The sequence below is a fragment of the Lithobates pipiens genome, unplaced genomic scaffold, assembly GCF_037356315.1.
Source record: "Lithobates pipiens isolate NorthernLeopardFrog02 unplaced genomic scaffold, aLitPip1_a1.2 Scaffold_16, whole genome shotgun sequence".
NCBI lineage: Eukaryota > Metazoa > Chordata > Amphibia > Anura > Ranidae > Lithobates > Lithobates pipiens.
The window spans coordinates 589,322,105-589,345,439 of record NW_027507748.1 but is presented as its reverse complement, the minus strand read 5'-3'; the positions used below and the strand labels follow the sequence as shown (position 1 = coordinate 589,345,439).

At 43.3% G+C, this 23,335-nt stretch overlaps 1 protein-coding gene across 4 annotated transcripts in view; it reads left to right on the top strand.

Moving 5' to 3' along the window:
• TNS2 (tensin 2) overlaps positions 1-23,335 on the top strand; it is a 275,183-nt gene that overhangs the window by 97,157 nt on the left and 154,691 nt on the right. Inside the window, exon 1 of one of the 4 annotated variants that reach the window (XM_077483896.1) lies at positions 10,806-10,939. The exons of the other annotated variants lie outside the window; for them this stretch is intronic. Coding sequence (XP_077340022.1) covers positions 10,874-10,939 — 66 coding nt within the window. The 5' untranslated portion in view covers positions 10,806-10,873. Of the gene's footprint in view, positions 1-10,805; positions 10,940-23,335 lie in introns of those variants that run through there. 4 annotated transcript variants of the gene reach the window in all.

Genomic DNA, 23,335 nt, shown 5'->3' with positions numbered 1-23,335 from the left:
TGGAGTTGAGTGACAGAGTGTTTAATGGCGGCATTGTCTTCCTCCAAAACTTGAACATATTGTACCAATTCATAAAACTTAGTCTCCAGGGTGTCTGTGCGGCCTCCCAACTGATCAATCTCCCCTCTCAGCTCTTTAGCATATTTCCCTACTTCTTCAGCTATATTGTGAGTGATGGCTCTGAGTAGGGATTGTAGCTTAGTGTCCAGGATATCCACTGTCAACGGGGCAGACGATCCCTGCTCTGGGGTGGGCGAGAGACCAGGCAGGGTACCCAGCTCCCGCTCATGATGACCTAGCAGGTCAGGTGTGGGGTCTCCACCAGTTTGGCTTGAGGAGGCGGGTTTGTGTAGATAGCGATCCATAGTGGAAGAAGGTTGGGGAAGGAGCACTGAGGCGTAGGTCTTTCTTTGGTCTCTGATCCCGGGAGGCTAGCGCGGAAGGCCCGGAGCAGTAGTAGGCCCCAAGATGATGGCGGAGCTCCGCCGCAAGGAGCCGGCCACGATCCTGAAAAGGACTCGAGCGGCCGGCCAGGCTTCACAATTTCCCCACGGGCGGATGCGGCTGGGGTCTGGCACCAGTCGGGTAGAGTTTGGAAGCTCTCCCCTCGTCTGCAGCACTCGGATGGCCGTGGATTCAGCGAGTGGATGGCGGAGCAAAGAGTGCAGTCACTGAGACCAAAGGAGTGGAGTTTTTTGAGGAGGAGGGTGTAGTCCACTGTGTCAAAGGCAGCAGAGAAGTCCAGGAGAAGTAGTACAGAATAGTGTCCGTTGGTTTTAGCTGTTAGTAGACATTTTACATTTCTTGCATTATGAAGCTTTGTATGACTAACTTCAGAGACAACAGACTAAACCAGCAACTAACCAACCACTAAAACATTGCTTATTGCGTTGCCTTGTTAAATATTCCTATTGTTTTGTGATACCATTTGTATACAATGATCATCCCTATGATCTCAGATCTATTTTTGGACAAATTAAACGAGTGACTCTGACATACCTATCATATATATACACTTGAACATATTTTGCATCTTTCATAAATCTGTATTCCTTGTTATGTGTAACATGAATGGAATCTATTTTTCACATTCTAATCTAAGCTATTTATTGCATTATTTTCCTTGTAGAATATCTAATCAATAAGTGAGAAAAACTTGAGAAAAACTCTTGGATGATATCCATTTTCTTACCTTGTACCCAAGCCAAGTTTCCTCTAATGTTGAATTTTTCAAATGGATGTTTACTTAATTGTTTTGCTTAGAGATCTTTCCCAAGAAATTGTGTCATCAAAGCACTAGCCATTATTGCTTTATGAAACAGAAAAATGGGGAGCAAATGTGTTTGTGCATTCTGGAAGAGAAGGGTTTTGTTAAAGGTTAATGGAAGTTGAGCTGCATGACTGCAATTTAGCTCATACAAAATACCTTCTGATAATTTATAGACATAGGATCAGATACTTTTGAACCCAGCATGCATATCCACTTCTCAGATTATTGGGATATTTGAAGTAGATTTTTTTTATTGTTTGAGACTTGGTTTCCAGTTCAAGAATATATTCTCTTTCTTTGCCTTCAACAACTTCTGTATACAGTGAGTTGTATCCTAAAGGTTAGGAATGCGCCAATATATCGGAACGAAAATAGGGTTATCAGCGTTTTGCTGATAGAAAAAAAAAAAGGTGCAGATAATGGCATGCTGTGTCCTATTGATTTCAAAACAAAAAGGCCCCCTATTGACTTCAATGAAAAATCGTGTCCAATTGACTTCAATGCAAAAAACGCCAGCCTCATTAACAACTTAAGCCCCGGACCAATTTGCAGCCAAAGGACCAGGCCCCTTTTTGCGATTCGGCACTGCGTCGCTTTAACTGACAATTGTGCGGTCGTGCGACGTGGCTCCCAAACAAAATTGGCGTCTTTTTTTCCCACAAATAGAGCTTTCTTTTGGTGGTATTTGATTTCCTCTGCGGTTTTCATTTTTTGCGCTATAAACAAGAATAGAGCGACCATTTTGAAAAAAATGGCTTTACAAAATAGGGGATAGTTTTATAGCATTTTTATTAATATTTTTTTTTTACTAGTAATGGCGGCGATCAGCGGTTTTTTTTTTTTATTGTGACTGCGACATTATAGCGGACACATCGGACATTTTTGACACATTTTTGGGACCATTTATCAATAAATCAGTGCTGTTTAAATGCACTGATTCCTGTGTAAATGACACTGGCAGTGAAGGGGTTAACCACTGTGTTTTTTTTATTGTAGGGTTTGCGTGGCCTGGCATGTGACGTCACTGATCGTCTTTCCCTATAACAGAGAACAGACGATCGGTGACAGCCACAGTAGGAAGCACGGGGAGAGGTTTATCTGTCATCCCCTGCTTTGCCATAATTCCTTCCACTCTTCTATAATGGATTTCCACAGGATTTTGGATGGTGTATGGGAAAATTTGTGCCCATTCAGCCCATTTGACTAGTTGGACAATAAAACTTTGGTTCTCATTTGGTGTTACAGTTTATCTTAAGGTTGAGTTAGATTAAGGTAAGGGCTCTCCGAAGGCCACTGGAGTTTCTTCACACCAGGCTCATCAAACCATATACCAAATCCCTTCCACCGTTCACAGACCAGCTTGTATCCTCCTTGATTCCCTGCAACTGGCCGGGTGCCAAATATCTGGAGTCTACTTTTTCTCTACTGCAATCCACCATCCAAGTCATCATACCATATTTTTTTTTCTACCTCCTTCCCACTGTATAGTAAAATGACGGTGGACGGGAGCCCTTCTTGTTCATATGATGTTGCCCCAATGTCACCGATCTCGCACGCCCGTGGGGGCGCGCATTGCTGCGAACATAATCGCGCCGTGTTCTCGGTAAAGAGACGACGATGTGGCTCTTTACCCATGTGATCGGCTGTGTCTTAAAATTAGATGACTTGATCACATGTTAGGGCCACACAATAGGCCATGCACTAAGGCTTCTTTTTACACTGAGGCGCTTTACAGGTGCTATAGCACTATAAATAGGGCATGCAGAGCGCTTGTAAAGGGCCATTCCTCTCTCCAGTGTGAAGGCTGGAGGGATTTTACACTGGGGCAGCGCACTTGCGGGGCGTTAAAAAAAGTTCTGCAAGCAGCAACGTTGCAGCACTTTAGGAGCGGCGTATACACCACTCCTAAAGAGCTCCTGCCCATTGAAATCAATAAATAGCACCGCCAAAGTGCCTGCAAAGCACTGTGGGAGCACTGCCGAAGTGCCTGCAAAGTGCCGTGGGAGTGACTCTTTGCGGACTCTTTCAACTCTTTATTTGGCCGCTAGGGTTAAAAAGCACCCCCTGCCGGCCGAAAAGTGGCTCTAAAACGACGGTAAAGCACCGCTAAAACTACCGTCGCTTTACCGCCGACGCCCCCGAACCTCAGTATGAAAGTGCTCTAATGGTATTAAATCAGTGATGTGTCAGACCACAACAGCTCAGTGGGGGAAATTGCTGTACTAACATTGGGTCGTGTACAGCATCTCCAACCGGAGCTGACTGTTTTTTTTGTTTTTTTCCTTCAAGCCGCTGGGTTGAACAGAAGAAAACTCATAATGTGTACCAGGCTTAAGAGACGCAGTGGGGATTATTTACTAAAAGTACATGGTGCAAAATCAGGTCAAAATGCAGTTCAGCATAAAAACCAATCAGCTTCTAGGTTTTATTGTCAAAGCCTAATTGAACAAGCTGAAGTTAGAAGCTGATTGGCTACCATGCACATCTGCACCAGATTCTGAGTGCTCCCGTTTTAGTAAATCTCCCCCAGCGTTTCACATTATTTCTCAGTGTTTTACAGGATAGATCTGTCAATCACACTTTAAATCTATTTATTTTATATATTTTATGAAGGTTTAGAATTAAATTGTGAGATACTTGTGTACATAAGGCATTGCCATGTAACTTTTTGTGCGCTAAATGAAGTGAAAGCATTTTTAAAAATATGTTCCCTTTTTGTGCCAATAAGTTGAAGACAGTGAAGAGGAACATATCCACTTGTACAGATTTAGCTGGAAAAAACAGGATTGATTGCATGGGAACTTGAGTTTCTCTGATCTGTAGTGTTCACTTGTTGGCTAAAAGCCTGTCCTATATCACCTCTGTTATCAGAGATTTCTATAAAAGCAGCACTGGATATTCTTCATGTACAGCCTCCGTTGTGCATAGCAAAAGACACTCTACTATAAATCGAGGCTTGTTAATGGAGACTGTACTACTTTATATGGACTAAAAATATTAGACAGGTGTTTTGACAGCTCAAAGCTCTGGCAGAGTCTAAACTTCAGTGGGAGTCTTGTTCTTCACATAATCCTGCCCAAACCACTATTCATTCCGGTAAAAGGATGTTTTCAAGTTGTTAAAATGCCTTCTTCCTACATATGATTTATTTGTAATGTTTATATAAGGAAACATTCAGTATAAGGACTACGTCACAGCTCCAACTGATTCCTCCTGCTGGCTTAAAGTGATTGTAAAGTCTTTTTTTTTTTTTCTTTCTATAAAAATAATAAACATGTTATACTTACCTGCTTTCTGTAGTGGATTTGCACAGAGCAGCCCGTATCCTCCTCTTCTTGGGTCCCTCTTAAGTGTTTCTGGCCCCTCCCTCCTGTTGAGTGCTCCCACAGCAAGCAGCTTGCTATTGGGGGCACAGCTCCCTGTGTCCATTCAGACATGGAGCTGCAGCCTGGCCCCACCCCCTCTCTCTCCCGATTGGCTAACTGATCTTGATTGACAGTAGTGGGAGCCAATGGCGCCGCTGCTGTGTCTCAGCCAATCAGGAGGGAGAGTCTCATACAGCCAAGACACTCATGGACATTGCTGGACAGAGATGGGGCTCAGGTACGTATTAGGGGGGCTGCTGCACACAGAAGGCTTTCTATCTTAATGCATTGTATGCATTAAGATAAAAAAAACCTTCTGACTTTAAAACTCCTTTAAAACCTAGTGCACACAAGCCGAATGTCGGACGACATGAGCTGATTCAGTAAAAAAAATCGGACATTTGGCTAGTGTGTATGGCAGCCGGTCTGACAGAAAACAGACATTTGGCCCGCTTCTGTCAGACGAGCATGCTGGAAAACCTGGCTGAGAGTGCTGACTGGAGTTTTCTGCCAAGGAGGCTGTCCCCCTGACATCAGACAACAGAACATCAGGGGAAATCGCTGTACTAACATTGGATTGTTAGTACATCGGCTCCATCAGGCACTGTCAGTTTTTTTTTTTTTGGACCCGCTGGGTGGTATGTGAAAAACTAGTGGTATGTACTAGGAATTACACATCACTACTCCATCCTATGATGGGTGAGGGTCAGAGGGAGAAACCAGTGAGAGCTGTGGTAGAACACAGAGACTGAGATTTTCGAAAGTGAACGGAAAATGTTGGTTTTAGTCAAATTTTTCTTAGCTTGAGAGAGACGTTCATTAGCCCCGGCAGCTTTGAAGGGTGCGTATTTCCTGCCTTCATTTACAGGTACTGTTGGGTTGATTTTTCTTTTTCTTTTTTTTTGTTTGTGAACAAGGTTTCTTTAAGGTTTTAACTCATGTAAGTGACTAAATAGGAATTTAAAAGGGAATTTCGCTTCCCCTGCCATGTCATTTTTTTTGCCTCTTACCTTTTTCTTTGGTGTTATGGAGTATTCAGACTCACTTGGCCAGCGAAGTCAGCATTGTCCTGCTGTGTTCTGCTGCAGTTATGTCACATGTTGGGTCTCACACTGCCATTATTATTCTGACAGCATCAGGAGCTGCTTGCTTTTTCTGAGGCCCCCTGATGACGCACTGTCCTCCTCCGGCCACGGTAAAAATCCTGTAGCATCCTGGTATATGTGACGTGCTTCTCCCAGGAACATTCAGAGCAGAGAGTTTCTCATTCTTGCCTAGGTAAGAATTGCAGCCAAGAGGGAAATTCTCCTACACAGTTCTCACTAAAACAAGTATCCCAACTGGAAAATTTCCCCTCTATTCCTGTTCCAGTGACAATGAATTAGACCATATATGAGAACAAGAGTAATGAACCACCAGCTGCACATCAAGCAATTCCATACATCCCATACAGGTAATAGCAGCCTCAGTCTATCTCCGTCCTGGCCACCCCTCCCAACACACTTTTGCCTTGCCAACAATTCTTAGTCATGGACCTCCATGAATAAGCCCCTGAGCAGGGTGAAACACGTCAGGGGGTGTGGCCGGGGCTGAGAGAGACTGAGGCTGCTATTACCTCTTTGATGTATGGGATTTCTTGGTGCGCAGCTCATTGTTCCTTCCTCTTGCTCTCATACATTGTAAATAGTTTGGACAGACTTCTCACCCAACCTGCTTGGATTGGAATCTACCAGACATGGCTGTACAATCTGGAGTGAACCCAAAACTTTTATTAGGTTCACAGTGAATTTTACCTTAGTTCTAGACTCGATGACAATGGTCAATAGGATGGAAAGAGTGAACCTCCTCAGTGATAACAGAGACAGAAATAAAAACCAGACAGGGGTTTTAACCCTTCCCCATTCTAGCCAAAACCACAAAATACAAAGGTTTGGCTTTAGATAAGTATCCCACAAATGACCACCTTCAATCATTCTGTCAATCATTACAACTCGTTAGTTAACCTGGTTAGTAAATTGTAATAGTAGGTTGGTTTTAATGTACTTAGCGAGACTCGTCTATATAATTTTTGGGGATAAGAAGAATGGATTGTTGCTCAAAGCAACCTCTTAGCTTGTAGCGCTGAAGGCCTAGACTGCTCTAGATTATATGACATCTGGAATGTGACTGATTGCTATGGACGGCACAAATACCTCCAGAAATAAATAGGGCCTCTAGTCCATTGACCTTTACAATTGAGTTGTTTATATCAGAGGACAGTTGTTTCTACAGAATGTAGCTTCCATGAGGAGGACAAGATTGTTCACAGAGAAGTCGATTCATGGTTTATTTTTTCAACGATTATGTCCCTGCATGACTACTTTAAACACATAAACATGTAAAGTGCCTCTAATTGGCACTAAATTGTATGATAAATGGCAGAGATATAAGAAGCTTTAGATTTTTTTTTTTCTATTTTTATACAGAGCTCAGTAAAGCATGGCATTCATGTACAATGATGATCATTATCTGAAGGAACAGTTTATCAGCTGTGTGCTGGCCATGAACAGATTTTTTTTTTTTTTTTTGGGCCTAATGTATCAAAAACGTTAGCATCTCCCAAGCTAGTAATACAGAGAAAAAAACTATCTGAGCTTAAACTTTATCATGAATGGCCTGATCCCTGAATTGAGTTTTGTTTGGCTCCGGGTGAACTGGATGAAATTCGAGCAATGGTTGGCGCTGTTGGCATCTTTACACCCTACATCCTTCCATCTGAAAATCAAAGGATCCTGATGGAAAATCGTTGGCCAAACAGCAACGGCATACAATCAGATGCAGTCCTGGTTCGAGTATTCTGACAGCCTCAGGAGAGATTCGTCCATCTACCCTGTTTATTGAGAATGGGTGAATCGAGTGAGTTTTCAGCCTGTGGGGCCAAATGAGAGAAATCTTACAGTGTATGGCCAGCTTAAGAGATATGGATAAACAGATATATCGCCAAATATGTGTGATTGGGTTGTTTACCCTGGGAATGATATCTAAGCAGATAATAAGTAGTTTGCATGAGTCTGAATATTTTTTCCCACCTTTTTTGGGATCAACTGCAATTTTACGTTTCTGTAAATTCAGATTTTTAATAAATTATTTATTTTTCTATTGGCTGAACTTGATGGATATGGGCGTATGGCTGAGAGCAGTGACCTGTGTGTTCTGGTGGGGGGCAGGGGTCATCCCTCGGGGCGTCCCCCTGTCAGAACACAATTGTTCTGCAGGAAGTTCGCTGTACTAAAATCAAATTATTAGTATAGCAATCTCCAGAGCTCTTCAGTTTTTTTTCCATTCAGCCCACCTTGTTGATTGAAAAAAAAAAATGTATAGTGTATACAGTACTAGGCTTTAGTACAGGTTCGTACTTGTGCAGCTTCAGAGTCACGTGACTTTGAAGCCGACATCCCAGCGCGACTTCATCCTGGCTTGCATACGACTGCTTTAATAGAAGTCAATGAATGTCGTGTTAAAGTCCCCACAAAGTAATGCAGAAACTTTTTTCTAGATCAGAGCGACTTGAGTCACACCGATTAGAACAGTTCCATTACGGTTAATGGGGCGCGACTTGTGATGCGATAAAGCCGCGACAGTGTGAACTGGGGCTAAGGGTCGTCCAAACTGGATGCAAATTGATTGGATTTTTGGGTAGGTCATCAGATGGCATAATTTATAAATCTGAGGTTGAATGTGAAGAGACTGTAAAAGCAGATTACAAAGGGTATTGTCTGAAAAAAGAAAACCTGAAATCGGAATACTTTGTAACAAACAGATTAAGGAGCCTTTCACACAAGAGATCAGTACGAGCCAACTGTCCGTTTTTCAGCCTGAACCAATCAGACGCTACTTTTTCCTCTATGGAGCACCAGATGTAAACAGACTTGTGTCCGTTTACACCCAGCTACCTCCAAGTCCGATTTGATCGGAAGGGAAAAAAAAAACAGAAAGGGATCCATTGCCTTCTGACTGGCCGGATCAGATTAGAGGGCAGACGGGTGTAAACAGACAGCCAGTCTGTTTACATCCAGCTGCCCAAAGAGCAGAGCGGGCTGTGTCCATGTCCACTCTGCATAAGTGGAGCGGGCACAGACCTGTCATCAGCCCACTCCTCTCAGCTGATAGATTTCCTGCTGAGCAAAAATAGATCTGGCCCCTGTAAAAGGGGCCTAAGGCAATAATGCATTACTTTCCTTTTGCTTTTACAAGGACTTAAATGTGATTGAAAACAAAACCAACACAAAGTAGGATTTCTTTTTCACATCAGTCAATCAAATAAAAATGTTCACCTTCTAACTTGCCCTTGAAAATTACAACTGGAATCGGAAGGGTTACTGTTGGCAACCTGGACACACTTTTCTACAGTTTTAACCAATCAGTCTTATCAGGAGTTTGTGTTGTATTAAAGCAATCATAATACTTTGTGTAGCACTGACCCCCGAAGGAGCGGCTGAATTTATTGGGCTTACCGTTACCTTCTTAACCTCGTATGCGTCTAGGGGTTTCCCGAGGTAGATGGCCCAAAAACTGCAGAGACTGATGCCAGATCCACTCAAAGGGATTTTTATTTGCGAAAAAATAGTTAACAGCACAGTCTCTCAACATAGGATCAGAGGGTTTAGGTGAAAAGTCCAGGTACACTTAATGTTAAATTCCATATGAAACAGTCTCTCACTTTGAATAAATCCAGAGAATAGCCATTCACAACTGGATCCTCACCCTAATTGGATAGACCTTCTCTCACCAGGCCTAGCAGCCAACAGGGTACTCGAGTCAGGAATAAGTCTCTGCCACAGACTTTGCCACAGACTTTGCTATAGAACACGTGAGGGAAACTTGAAAACGAGATTGGATTCACTTAGGTCCTTCAGCTTTTCCAGGCTCTTGTTGAGAAGCCAACCCTTGTGTGGCCTTCTCCGGAAACCGAGACGGCATCGGACCACCTCTGAATCCCTCCCTCAGTTTCCTCGCCTCAGGCTAGCCAGCCCTGAGACGTAAAGTCGGGTGGATCCCACCCCAAGCCATGGAAGTCCTGGGGACTGGTCAGGAGGACCAGGACCATGCAGTCAGAACATACTTCTGGACCGGAACCCCCGAAACAGGTGACGTCCGTACCTTAAGTACCCTCTCCCAGCAGGCACAGCAAGAGTGACACTCCCACTGGGCTGGTTCCAAGAGAAAGTAACCTTAATGCACCCAACTAGACTGTGTTTCCATGCTTGCCTCAAGTGACAGCGCCACCTATGGCTTGGCAGAACACCTGGCAGTCCAGTCAGACTGATGCTGAGGTCAAAATTTAGAGTAATCAAACCCAAACCAAACTGCGGTTTATGGGTAACATTAAATTTCAAAAACACATAGCGCGTGCTCTTCAGGAGCCGGCGCTACATTTGTATAGGAACAAAACCCTCAGTCTTAAAATGGCCGTTCAGCCTTGCAAGCTGAATGAGAAAAATCTCTCCTTGCTTAACAGTGTGGATGGACTAATCTGCAACACCGGCTATTGTATTCTGGCAGCTGGCACACAGCTGTTAAGAATACCTGAACAGTGACTGCATCTGATTGGATAGAAGAATTTTTTCCCCAGATCATTTGACAAAAGTTGCTTAAAAAAATGAACTTGTGTCAAGCTGGGGCCACCAATGGAATTGATTTCAGACAGTTCAGCAGGAATTGGCCAAATTTTGATCTGCTTATGGCCAGCTATAAATAAGAAGAGTAGCGTGCACAGTGCAGTTACTCATAGCTAACTGGAGTACATCATTCAATGATCACTCCTGTAAAATCTAATTGCTTTAGGCTAATGTACTTTTACGTTTCATTGTTCCTCTTTGCAGTTCCTAAAATGATCAAGTTTTAGTTAGTGTTTTGTATAGAATAATAACGTGATGTCCTGTGACTATATTTTTGATAGAATGCTTTCAAGCCTCCACTCTGGTCACAAATCGTGACAGATTAACCCCTGCCTTGTCACTGCAAGGAGCGGCAGTGCAGAGGTTAAGTTGTACGCTTAATATAAGGTGGGGAGGAAATGTGAGCTTTGTCTTTCAGGAAAGGCTAGTTCCCCCCATCATGTCCTCCCCCCCCCCCCAACATCACATCCTCTGTCCGCCCTGATCAGCCACCACTCCCTGCGCAGCCCCCCAGCCTGGTTACACACAGCTAATACAGCGTGCAGCCTGGGAAGCTGCAACTCAGGGCTTCTCAAGTAACCATGAAGCCTAGGAGGACTTTTCAGGATGTGCTGAGAGGGCTGAGCAGGAGTTTCAACTGTGCCACGGTATGGAGATGGGGGCTGCTGTTCTTTATATACACATTGCAAGGATGTGGTGTAATCTAAGATTGTGTGACCTGTGTGAGTGTGTAACAGTGTTGAGGAACGTGGAAAGCTGCGTGAAGGTGTGTAGTCAAAAATACATCAATGTGTTGTCCAGGAGGGATCCTGTAGAGCGATGGTGGTCCTCCTACTTCTGCAGGTTCCAATGGAATGCTCAGTGTGCAAAGTGAAGGAAGGATCTGTGAATGACAGCACAGTACCTTATAGTAATTCTGAGTTTAAGAATAACTTGTATCAGCTGGAGGGTTCTAATAAGTATGTATCTCTAGGACAAGAGCCTGAATTATTCTAGATTGTAAGCTCTAATGAGCAGGGCCCTCTGTTTCCTCCTGTATTGAATTGTATTGTAACTGTACTGTCTGCCCTAATGTTGCAAAGCGTTGCGCAAACTGTTGGTGCTATATTAATCCTGTATAATATTAAAATAATAAAAACTGGGGGGAAGAAAACCGTTACGCTTAGCAGGTAGGTTGGTTTAATCTTTCACCCTCTACATTGAAGTCGAAAATTAGATATATAAAGGGTTCCTTTGGCCAACACAGATTTTTTGTGCTCCAGTTTTCATAAATCAGCCAATAATGTAGTATCGTGATAAGGAGTTACTAGTTGTTTTGCATTGTAGATTGGAATGATGTCAATGCTGTTTAAAAAAAAAAAAAAAAAAAGAGGTTTTCATAACAGCCAATCAGATTCCATATGTCATTTTTTTATTACAGCTTAGAAAAAACACTGATCTACTCAAGTAGTCTATTTTGTTTTAAAACCAGTCACACATAATCAATGGGAATGTTGAGTCTTCTGAGTCACGAGTTTACTACAGAGAAGCCTCTATGACATCCAGATAGGCATGATGTGTCATACGACATTCCCTACATGTCACAGTCCTTTGACTGATCCATAGCAGTAGCCAAGGGTTTGCACAGTAGAGATACCATGTCAGGCCACTTGTGTGGTTCCCGTGTTCCCGTGTCAGCCTTTCTCCATTCCTGTGATGTACCTTCCTCTTTTCTACAGCAATAATCTCCCTTCTGCGTACAGGTGCAATATTTGGGGTCCACGTAGGAACAGAAATCGTTCCCAGATGTTGGTGGCACCTCACTTATTTCTCCTACACCATATCTATGTCTAATTTTTCTGCTTGACATTGTAAAAGTGAGCATGGGTCAGCTGCCTGGCTCTGCACCTGCTATGGAAGCATGTTTTGTCTATTTTGACATTACATTAAAGTGGTTGTAAACCCTTACAAACCACTTTGACCTACAGGTAAGCCTAGATTAAGGCTTACCTGTAGGTCCTAGAATTATCTCCTTAACCTATACGGTTTAGGAGATATTTACCTGAAGACAGCCACCGCTGTCTACGGCGCATGCGCCATAGACAGCGGCGCGCAGGCGCACTGGGTAAGCCGCAGATCGCGACGATATACCGCGAGTGTCGGCTCCCGTGCGCATGCGCGGGAGTGACATCATCACTGCTCCGGCGAATCACAGCGCCGGAGCAGCGAGACCCACGTAGACCCACCAAGAAGATGGATGCTCGGAACTACAGGGGACAGCGGTGACTTCGCTGGCTCCTGTGTCAGGTAAGTGACACATAATGGACTACTATGCGATGCATAGTAGTCCATTATGCTTTACCTTTGCAGGGAATCAAAGAGGAAGTAAACCCATCAGGGTTTACTTCCTCTTTAAAGCTGAGCTCCAGGCTCCTTCAGAAAACAAATAAAAGTCAGCAGCTACAAATATTGTAACTGTTGACTTTTAGTATTAGGACACTTTACCTGTCCATAAATCCAGCAGTGTCTTCACCCGAGTCGATTTTTCAGTTAGTTCTCGGGTGCTGCCTAGGGTTGCCACCTCATCCCTTTAAAACCTTTAAGACATTAATTACAAAGGTTCTGGAGCTAATTTAATGCATGTAAGGTACTAAGTGAATTTCAATACCACAGTAATCAGCCACAGAACCTGTGTAATTAATATGTGTTCGGTTTTAAAGGGATGAGATGGCAACCCTAGTGCTGCCGCCGCCATCTCTCCTGAGGGAAACCGACTGTGAAGCCTTGTGGCTTCACAGCTGGTTTCCTACTGCACATAGGCGAAGCACGCTATGCTTTGTGAATGGCCCGGCTGTGGGGAAAGGAGGAAGGGGGCCTGAAGTTCCAGCCGACTTTGCCGCAATGAAGTCAGCCAGAAGTGGGAGCGGGTACCTGTCAAAACCAGGTACCCACTACCCCCCAAAAGGTGCCAAATGTGACAGCGGGGGGGTCAAGACAAACAAGCTGAGGTATACTTTTAAGATAGTGGTCTACCTTCACAATACCTGGCTGTCTATTAGAGGACACCCTCTCTGGTGAAAGTCTAGCTATCTTAACTTCAATTTCTGTCTACATAACCTTTAGGCTTAACCTCCCTGGCGGTATGATTAGTTCTGATTTTAGGTGCTGAAAGCGGTACAATTATTTTGCACGGAAATTTGGCGTTTTATATTGTAGGACTGCAATTCTTAGGAATAACTCTCTTAAATCTGTCCAAACCAGAGTCTAGCAGACATCCCGGGTATGATAAAATTTATAATATAATAAATAATGATAATAAATAATAATAAAAATTATTCAATAATGTAATCAAATCCAAAAACACAGAAATTTGCTCATTTGCAGAATTGTCACTGTCATTAGATTTAGTGTTTGATGACGAATTTCCCCACAAATCGCTATCCCTCAATTCTGCAAGTGATTATAATTTATTATCGCTGTTTTCTAGTTGGTCTAAAATCACTTTTGACATAAAGGGACAGTTTTTGGTTGCTATGGACAATCTCCAAATTCCAGGCAGAAAAAACTGTATTTATAATATAAAAGTGCATGCAGGGCCCTGGACAGACCACTAGGGACAAAGAGGGTGTGTAATTTTTTTATACAGTACTGTAATCTGTAAGATTACAGTACTGTGTGTGTTTTGTGTGTTTTAACTTTTTTGAATTTGGCACCGCTCTCCGCACCCGTGCGCCGTAACGTCGCTGGGAACGGAGCTCGGCGGCACTCGGGCACTGTGTGAATCGAGCGGAGGACGGCTCGCTCACACAGCGCGGAGGACATCGCTGGATCCAGGGGACAAGGTAAGTAACTTCTCCCTGTATTCAGCGATGCGATCCCGAGTCTGGCTCGGGGTTACCGCTTATGGTACTGAAATCCCAGTGGAGCCAGACTCTGGATACCCGCCAGGGAGGTTAAAGTGTTTGTGAAGGCTATCTTTTTTTTTTTTTTCTAAAATAACAAATAGGGGGGGGGGGATTTACTAAAACCGGAGCATACAAAATCAGCTTCCAGGCTTAAAGGGGCTGTAAACCCTCATGGTTTTTCACCATAATACATTCTGTGCATTAAGGTGAAAAACCTTCTCTCATGCCGCAGCCCCCCAGTGCCCCTGTTTAATTTCCTGAACACTGTCATTCTTCAGTTGGGAACGAGCATACCAGCTCTAGCTGGTGTCTTGTGTCCTGATTGGATAGATTGATAGTAGTGCAGCCATTGGCTCCTGATGCTGTCAATCAAATCCAATGATGCAGTGCTGGGGGGCGGGGCCGAGTCCTGCATTCTGTGAATGGACACAGATGCAGGACTTGGGAGCACGCCCGCGTGGGTGTCCACCAAGGAGAGCGCTTCTCTGACATGGATATTCAATGCGGGGAGGAGCCAGGAGCTCCGCTGAGGGACCCCAGAAGAGGAGGACCGGGGCCACTGTGCAAAGCGAATTAAACAGTGGAGGTAAGTATGACATGTATGTTATTTTATGTATGCTTTACAATCCCTTTAAGTCAAAGCTCAACTATACAAGATAAAGTTAGAAGCTGATTGTCTACCATGCACAGGAGCTGTACCACATTCTGAGATCTTCAGTTTTAGTAAGTCTCCCCCATAGTATACTTACCTTCTCTATGAAATACTATTGCACCGAACCTTGTCTTTTGTAGATCCCTGATAGCACACCGGGCTCCTTCTCTTCCTATGGGGAGGGGGGGGGGGGTGGTACATGCGGTCTCACTTCTGAACTGGGGTGCATACCCCTCACTCCCACAGGATTTGATTGATATCAGGAGAAGCCATTGGCTCCCGTTGCTGTCACTGAGTCCTGTGAGAAGAGGAAGAGAAAGCAGCATTCGGGCACAGAGTTAGGTCGAGATAGGACTCAGATAAGTATAAGGGCGGTGAAAGGGGATACAACTACTGGGACATTTTTTACCTTAATGCAGGAAATGCATTGAGGTAAAAAAAAAAACGTTCTGCCTTTACAACCACTTTAAACTGTATTCATGGATTGTATAAAATGAAAAAACTTGGCATTAGTTATTTTATCATATCATTTTTATTTTTTTAATAGTAGATCATTGTATACAGTGTATTATCACTGCCAATCCAAGAGCCTGTAGATTTTTTTTATAGGAGTCAGCTAAATGAACAACTAGAGAAAACCTCAAAAGTTAGACACCAGCTGTAATTTGTAGTGGGCATTGGCTACCTGGCTGCTCAGATCTGTCCAGCCCTGCTGCAAGAGGACCGATATTCAAAGTTTAAGATGAACTTCACTCACTTCCACCCCCTTGTTTTTCCCCACCTTACCTGTTATCAAAGCTTGTCCTTGATTCACATACTCACCTGCCCAACACATCCAGTGATGACCTGCTGCTCAGGTGCAACAGCCTGGGTCATTCTTTTCTGACATCACTGGGTGCCCGACTGCCTCCACTGAGTTCAGGCAGCCAGCCCTCAATGGTGTCCAATGTCTTAAAGATGACTCCTGCGGCTAATTGGAATATGTGAATGGGGATATTCTAGGAGGCTGCAGGAGCAGAGACACATCATTGACATTACGGAGAGGGGAGGAATGAAAGGGGGAAAGGTAATTACCAGGAGTGAGGTTCCACTTTAATATAAAGCTATATTAACAACCATGGTGGTGCAAATAAGTAAAATGCAAATGAAAGGTTGAAATACCTTCTCTGGAGAAAATACTGTACCAGGCTAAAGCACCAAGAGCAGAACCATGTAGCCCCAGACTGTTTCTATGGGAGCTGGGAGGGCATTTGCAACCTTTATGAAGTTTGGGCTTTTCAAACAACACACTTATTTGTGGGCCAATTGATTTTCCTGGCTATATTTGTTTTAACTCCTCTTCCCTGGTTTCCAGATTTGCAGATTCAGGTCATTTTTCATACCATCGGGACAATATTCCTACTGACGATCTCCAATATGTAAAGGGTATGTTTCTTCTGGCCACCAATGTGAAGGGATACTGTGCTGATCCTTAATTTAATAAGGGAAGTTACACTGGCCACCAATGTACATAAGACCTTTACTGGGGTGCAGTCTACTGGCTTAATAAAAATAAGGGGTGCTTAGGCGGCCACAGAACACCCGTAAGGGTACTGTCACACTGGGGCGGTGCGGGTATTAGCGGTAAAACATCGCTAGTTTTAGCTTTACCGCTGTTATAGCTACGCTTTTTGGGTGCTAGCGGGGCACTTTTAACCCCCATTAACGACCGAGGAAAGGATTAATAGCACCTGCTTTGCATTAATTTAAATGGGTGTGGCGTTTTGGGAGTGATGTATACACCGCTTCTGCACCACCCCAAAGATGCTACTTGCAGGACTTTTTTCCCGTCCTGCAAGAGCACCGCCCCTGTGGGAAAGCACTCGGGCTTTCACACTGGGGTGACTTGAGAAGTGCTTTTCAGGTAATTTGCAGGCGCTAAAACACCTGAAACGTGCCCCAGTGTGAAATGGGTCTACGTAAGAGGTTTAAATGAGTATGTAGTATAGGCTGTTGTTATTAGGGGTGGAAAATGACAGATGAGGTAGAGATTTCACTGGAAAGAATGGAGCTGAGCAGCATAGGTGTGGGGGGTCAAAATGTTGCTTTGGGGCCCTGTGATTTATATTGTCCCTGCAGCAGTGTCTTACTTAATATTTGGCTAATTAAGTGGCAGATTGAGTTCATGAGATTCAAGAGTTATGCAGTTCACTATCCAAATCTGTTAAGGATCCAGCTTCCCTTTATGGTTGAGCAGTCATGGATGTGTAAACAGAAGGATAAAAAGTACACAAGGCTGTATAGTTTGTGCTTCCTTCCTCATAGTGGTCTTAAAGAACAAGAGATACATTGAAGGATATTGGTAATGTTGGCAAGGGCATCTCTGCAACATAGGATGAGCAATGTGAAGAACTGTGTAATATGTGACATGTGCCATAACAGGAGGCCAAAATCATGGTAATAGTAAGAGTTGATCATTGATCACAGTCTAGTTTTACATGGGAATGTGTCTCTGAGTATGTTAGGTTTGGCTTGCAGCCATGCACTCTGGTGTAAGTTGATTCAGATGACAATGATGTAGTGTACAAAAAGGGAGCTCTGTGCTGTATATCAGGTATTGTGTGAATGATCAGAGACATTTATTACTACGAAGGGAATGTGTATTAAATATAGAACACATATTCACCAATTCATAAACAACATAAACAACACAGTGGTTGTGTATGCAGAAAGTCACACCTTAAAATTGTAACCAATGCTCGGAATAGTTACATCACCTGGTTTTACCTAGCTGTGTATGACTAATAACCGATAATACTGTGGTTGTCAATTATGAGTGCTGCAAAATGTATTATTGGACACCGTGCAAATAAATTATCATTTTCTTTTAACTCCAGGAAAGAGCACAATCAATGATCCCTTGTGATTGGTTATGCCATATGCTATAACCAAGGCCACTGATAAGGAGGTACAGCTGGATAGGGTCCCAGGCCACATCAGTTCAGCAAGGGGGCCTGAGCATCAGAGGCAATAGGATTGTGGGCAGGAGGGGGTGATCAGTGCGTCCAGGAGGGCAGTTACTGGAACTGATCCCCTGTGTGGCTTTCCCTTCAGCAACTGAAACTGGCAGGAGGGAGAGGCAGGGAAGCCATCTTTTCACCTGATGCAGGGAGAACCAGATAGGAGAATCAGTTCTAGTAATCGGCCACCCGCCGCACTGATCACCCCTTCCTATCAACGATTCAATATCTTCTTTCTCAGCTTCCTCCGCCGAAATCTTCTTTCTCCGCTTCCTCCACTGATGTCTTCTTTCTCTGCTTCATCCACCAATATCTTTTTTCTCTACTTCCTCCACCTATGTCTTCTTTCTCCGGTTCCTTCACTGAAGTCTTCTTCCTCCGCCGTCCATCCTGCTGAAAAAAAAAAACGCTCCTCGTCCGATGCTGGCTGCCACCTTTCTTTGAGCGGGTGTCTGGAAATTCATATATACCTTTGGGGCATGGCCATGCAGTGACATCACCCTGAGACCTCACCCCCTTGTGATGCCACGGACGCATCATGCAGAGTCTATATGGGACAAATGTGTATACAGTGGGGAAAATATTTATTTAATCCTCTGCAGATTTTGTAAGTTTGCCCACTTACAAAGAAATTAAGTGTCTATAATTTTTCTTTTTTCTTTTTTTTTTTTAATTGCCACTTCAGCGAATTTTCGTGAGGTCCAATCAGTTTAACGTTCATTTACGTTGTCCTCATCTTCACATCATTGTAGCATTAATTTTTCTAGTTTATATCCCAAAAAATTCCTCTCTCTTTTTTTTTTTTTAAAGGCAAGTATAATGCAGGGAATAGAATACACGGAAAAAGAAAAAATATCAAATCAACCCCTACAAATTTCTCCCTCTCTCATCTCCCTTGCGCCCCCCCCCCCCCGCCACCCCTCCATCCCCCCCTCTACCTAACTATGCGTTGAGGTTTAAACCTTCTCATATTCTTATATGCTCGGCGTAGCTCCATGATTTTTTTAATTTTTTCCACTCTTGCCATATATCTACTACTAACATTCCCTTATCATCATGGCTTTCCCTTCGCCTAGTCATACGGTAAGTCTCTTCCACTGTATCAATCCATTCCCATATTGCTGGACTTTCCTCTTTTTGCCAATTTTTTGGTATCAATCTTTTGGCTGCATTTAGAAGATGCGGGACCAATGATTCCTGATACTTTTTCATTTCCTCTCCAGTACCATGAAATAATACTACCCATGGGTCCTCTGAAATTGTAATATTTGTAATTTCTTTTATATAATGTAGGATCCTTTTCCAGTATTTATTTATTTTAGGACAATTCCACCACAGGTGGGTCGTTGTTCCCAATTCCCCACATCCTCTCCAACAATCCCTTGACTTACTTGGTTGAAATTTGTGAATTTTGTCTGGGGTAGCGTACCATCTAGAAATACATTTGTAATTCATTTCTGCTGTTCTGCTATCGGCTGCTGATCTATGTATGAGTTTAAAAACTTTCCCCTGGGTGCTTTTATCACATTGTGTACCCACTTCCATTTCCCACTTCTGTATATAAGGCGGGCTCTCCAGCTCCCCTTTCTCGGTTAGAAGCCTATACAACTTAGAGATTATCCCCTTGGAATTATCTGCTAAACAAAGCTTCTCCAGGGGTGACCACTCCTCTTCCGTTTTTAGTGGTTGTGGTAGGCTTCTCACAAAGTGGGCCAACTGGAGGTACCGCCACTCATCTATTCTTCCTAAATCCCCTTTGTGTTTTAACTCATGTAGTGACAAAATCTTTCCTCCTTTTATAAGGTCCCGAACCTGTGCCTTCTCTTTTTTCAACCAATTCCCACTATTAATTTTTAGCCCTGGAGGGAAGTATTAATTTTCTTTTAACTCTATAAGTGGAGAATTATATTGACTATTCAATTGCTTATATACCCTATCCCAAATCCTAAGTGTATTACGTGTCAAAATATTTGTGCCTGCATCAAGTGTCCTGTGTTTAGGCGGATTCCATACTATCTTATTCAACTGTGTTTTACTCAAAACATTTTCTAGATTTACCCATCTTTTTCCTTATTATTTTCCCTTACCCACTCTATTAATCTCGACAACACGATAGCGTTATAATACTTTTGTATATCAGGTACAGCTAATCCCCCTTGACTTTTGCTTCGTTTCAGGGTAGTGGAGGAGACTCTAGTTTTTTTTTTATTCCATATGAATCCCCCTAACAGTGTCTTAATCTTCGTAAAATAGTACTTCGGTATCTCTATGGGGATCATCTGGAATTTATATAAAATCTTTGGTACAATGAACATCTTAAGTGTATTAATACGTCCCATCCAGGTCAGTGGTCTATTTACCAATCTATTACTTTCTTTCTTGATTTCATCTAGCAATGGGATAAAATTAAATTTAAACAATTTCTCTACTGAGGTTGTAAGTTTTATTCCCAGGTAATTTAATTCCTTCCGCCAAGGAAACCCAAATTTTTTTTGAAGCCAGCTCTTTTCCAATTTGCCCGTATTGATATTGAGTATCTCAGATTTAACTTGGTTAATTTTAAAGTTCGAAAGTTGGCCATACTGTGCTATTGCTTCTGTCAACTTGGGCATCGTATTGCTTGGCTCCCTAATATAGAATAACACATCATCGGCAAAAGCGGCCAATTTATGTTCTTCTTGTCCTATTATAATTCCCTTGATCTGTGGATCCTTGCGAATCGAGGCAAGCAGAGGTTCTAAGGACAGCACAAACAGCAGGGGTGATAGAGGACACCCCTGCCTTGTGCCGTTTTTCATCTCGAAGGGTGGGGATAGCATACCATTGATCTTAATCCTTGAGGTTGGGTGATAGTAGAGTGTCCTAATCCTTTGAACCATTTTGGGTCCCACTCCCATTGCCTCCAGGGTTCGGAACATAAATCCCCAGTCTACCCTGTCGAAGGCCTTCTGGGCATCAATCGACAGGAGTAGACTCGGGCTCCCTCTCTCACCCTCTTGGGACAGAAGGAGCAATGTTCTCACTCCATTGTCCCTTCCCTCCCTTCCGGATATAAAGCCCACTTGGTCGGGATGTACTAATGTGTTCATCAGGGCCCTCATTCTACTAGCCAGAACTTTAGCAAACAGCTTTGCATCGGCGTTCAGTAAAGATATGGGCCTATAATTAGAGCACAAAGTCTCATCCTTCCCATCCTTCCGTATAACCGTTATGGATGCGGACCTTGCTTCCTCACTCATTTCATATTCTATCCCAAGTCCATTTAAATAATTGCATAGATGAGGTATTAATATTTTCTTAAATTTATTAAAATAGTATACAGTAAACCCATCTGGGCCCGGACTTTTACCAGAGGCTGAATCCACAAGTACCTTTTGTAATTCTTCCTCTGAAATGGGTCTCTCTAGTAATTCCATTTCTATTTCAGTGATTTTTGTTAATTGGGCTTTTTCCAAATACTCCCCCACTTTTAGGTCCTTTTTTTCTGCCTTTAGCCCTATGGGCTGATCTACTGCGTATAATTTCTCATAATAACTCTTAAATATTTCCGCAATCTCACTTGTTCCGTAGACCATATCCCCTTTACTTGTCTGAATTTTTTCTATGTAATTTCTGGACTTTTTCTTTTGTAATCTTCTTGCTAGATATTTAGTAGGTTTGTTGTCTCCATAGTACCTATCCCTAGCTATTTGGTTAAACGTTTTTTGAGTTTCCTGTTCCATCAGGGTTTTTAATTCATCCCGCTTGATTAATAATTTTTGGAAGATTACCTTATCCTGGTTCGGGTGCTTTTTATGTTGCTGTTCTATTCTAAATATTTCCTCTATCAAAGTTTTGATTTTTTCCGATCTCTCTTTTTTTTTCTAGCTCCCAATGATATCAGGATCCCCCTAATATAGGCTTTGTGGGCCTCCCATAGATTCTGACTTGATATATTCTCGGTGTTATTGATCGTGAAATATTGTTCTAATTCTTTATTGATCCTCTCTTCCCCCTCTACATCCTGAATTAATCCTTCATTTAGCCTCCAAGTGAAGGTCTTACATTCCCCACCCCTTAGTCGCAGCTTCATCCTAACAGGGGCATGGTCAGAGAGTGTAGCAACCTCTATCGAGGTCTCTTCAACCATTTCCAAGATTCTATGATCAACATAAATATAATCGATCAGGGAGTACATCCTGTGCACCGGGGAATAGAACGTGAAATCTTTCTCGTTTGGATGCTGTACTCTCCAAACGTCTACTAGTTGGCAAGTATGTAATTCTTGTTTTATTCTTTTTAATTGCACCTTACTAGTCCCCTGTGTCCCGGATGTACTATCCAATCCCGGATCGACGCAAAAATTCAAATCCCCCATTAGAATCGCTGGTCCTCTCCCAAAATCTGTTAATTTCCCCAGAAGACCCCCTAAGTATTTTGTAGGGTCGCGATTAGGGGCATAAATATTGATCAGAGTACATTCCATTTCTCTCAGTTTACCTCTTAGGGCTAGGTACCTTCCCTCCGGATCTACTAATCTTTCCTCTAAGTTAAACTGTATCTTCTTTGAGAATCCTATAGCCACTCCCCTTCCTCTACTTGTTATCGCATCTCCATAGTACCACACTGGGAACTCTTTTGAATATAACTTAATATTTGCCTTATGAGAAAAATGAGTTTCCTGTAAAAAAATTACCTCCGCTTTATAATGCCTAAGTTCCTTCAGTATCTTATGCCTCTTACTAGGCGTGTTTAAGCCTTTGACATTATATGTCATAAAATTTATGGCTTGCATTTTGGATCTCTTGGATAACTATGGAAAATCTCCTTCTTGCTTCTACACCGGGCAATAACCTCTCTAGCATAGATTTTCCCTCCCCCCTTCCCCCTCCCCCCCTCCCCTTCCCCCCTCCCCCCTCCCCTTCCCCCCTCCCCCCCTTCCCCTCCCCCTCCCCGACCTACCCTTCTCCCCTCGCCCTCCCATTCTTCCCCTCCTCCCTCCCCCTCCCGGCCTAGATCTGGCCCTTGACTCACTGAGTGGTCCGGTAATCCCGACCATCAATAAGTCTTATAGGTTCTAAGGTAAAGGACAGTATTCGGCCTCCCCCTCCTCTCCCCCAAGATAATACTAAGAAGAGGAGGGGGGGAAGGACCAGCCCCCCGCATCCACACAAGTACCATGATGTAACTTCACATAACTCCCTCCCTCCCAGGAACCCCCCCCCTCCCCCAAAAACCCTAGATCCCCATCCATCTATCCCGGCAAAGCCGGGGCCTGAATCCCCAATCTCTCACAGAATTCCAACAGCTCTTCTGGGAATCGCAACCTAGCTGTCCTGCCATCTTTAGATCCTACGAGACAAGCCGGGAATCCCCAACTGTAACGTATATTCTGCGTTTTCATCTGGTCTAACAAGGGTTTCAGGAGCCGCTTTCTGGTTAATGTCTCTGACGCTAGATCTGGGAAAACTTGCAGTTCTGCCCCTGCATATTTCAAAACATCTCTCCCCTTTAGTTTTGACCATATCT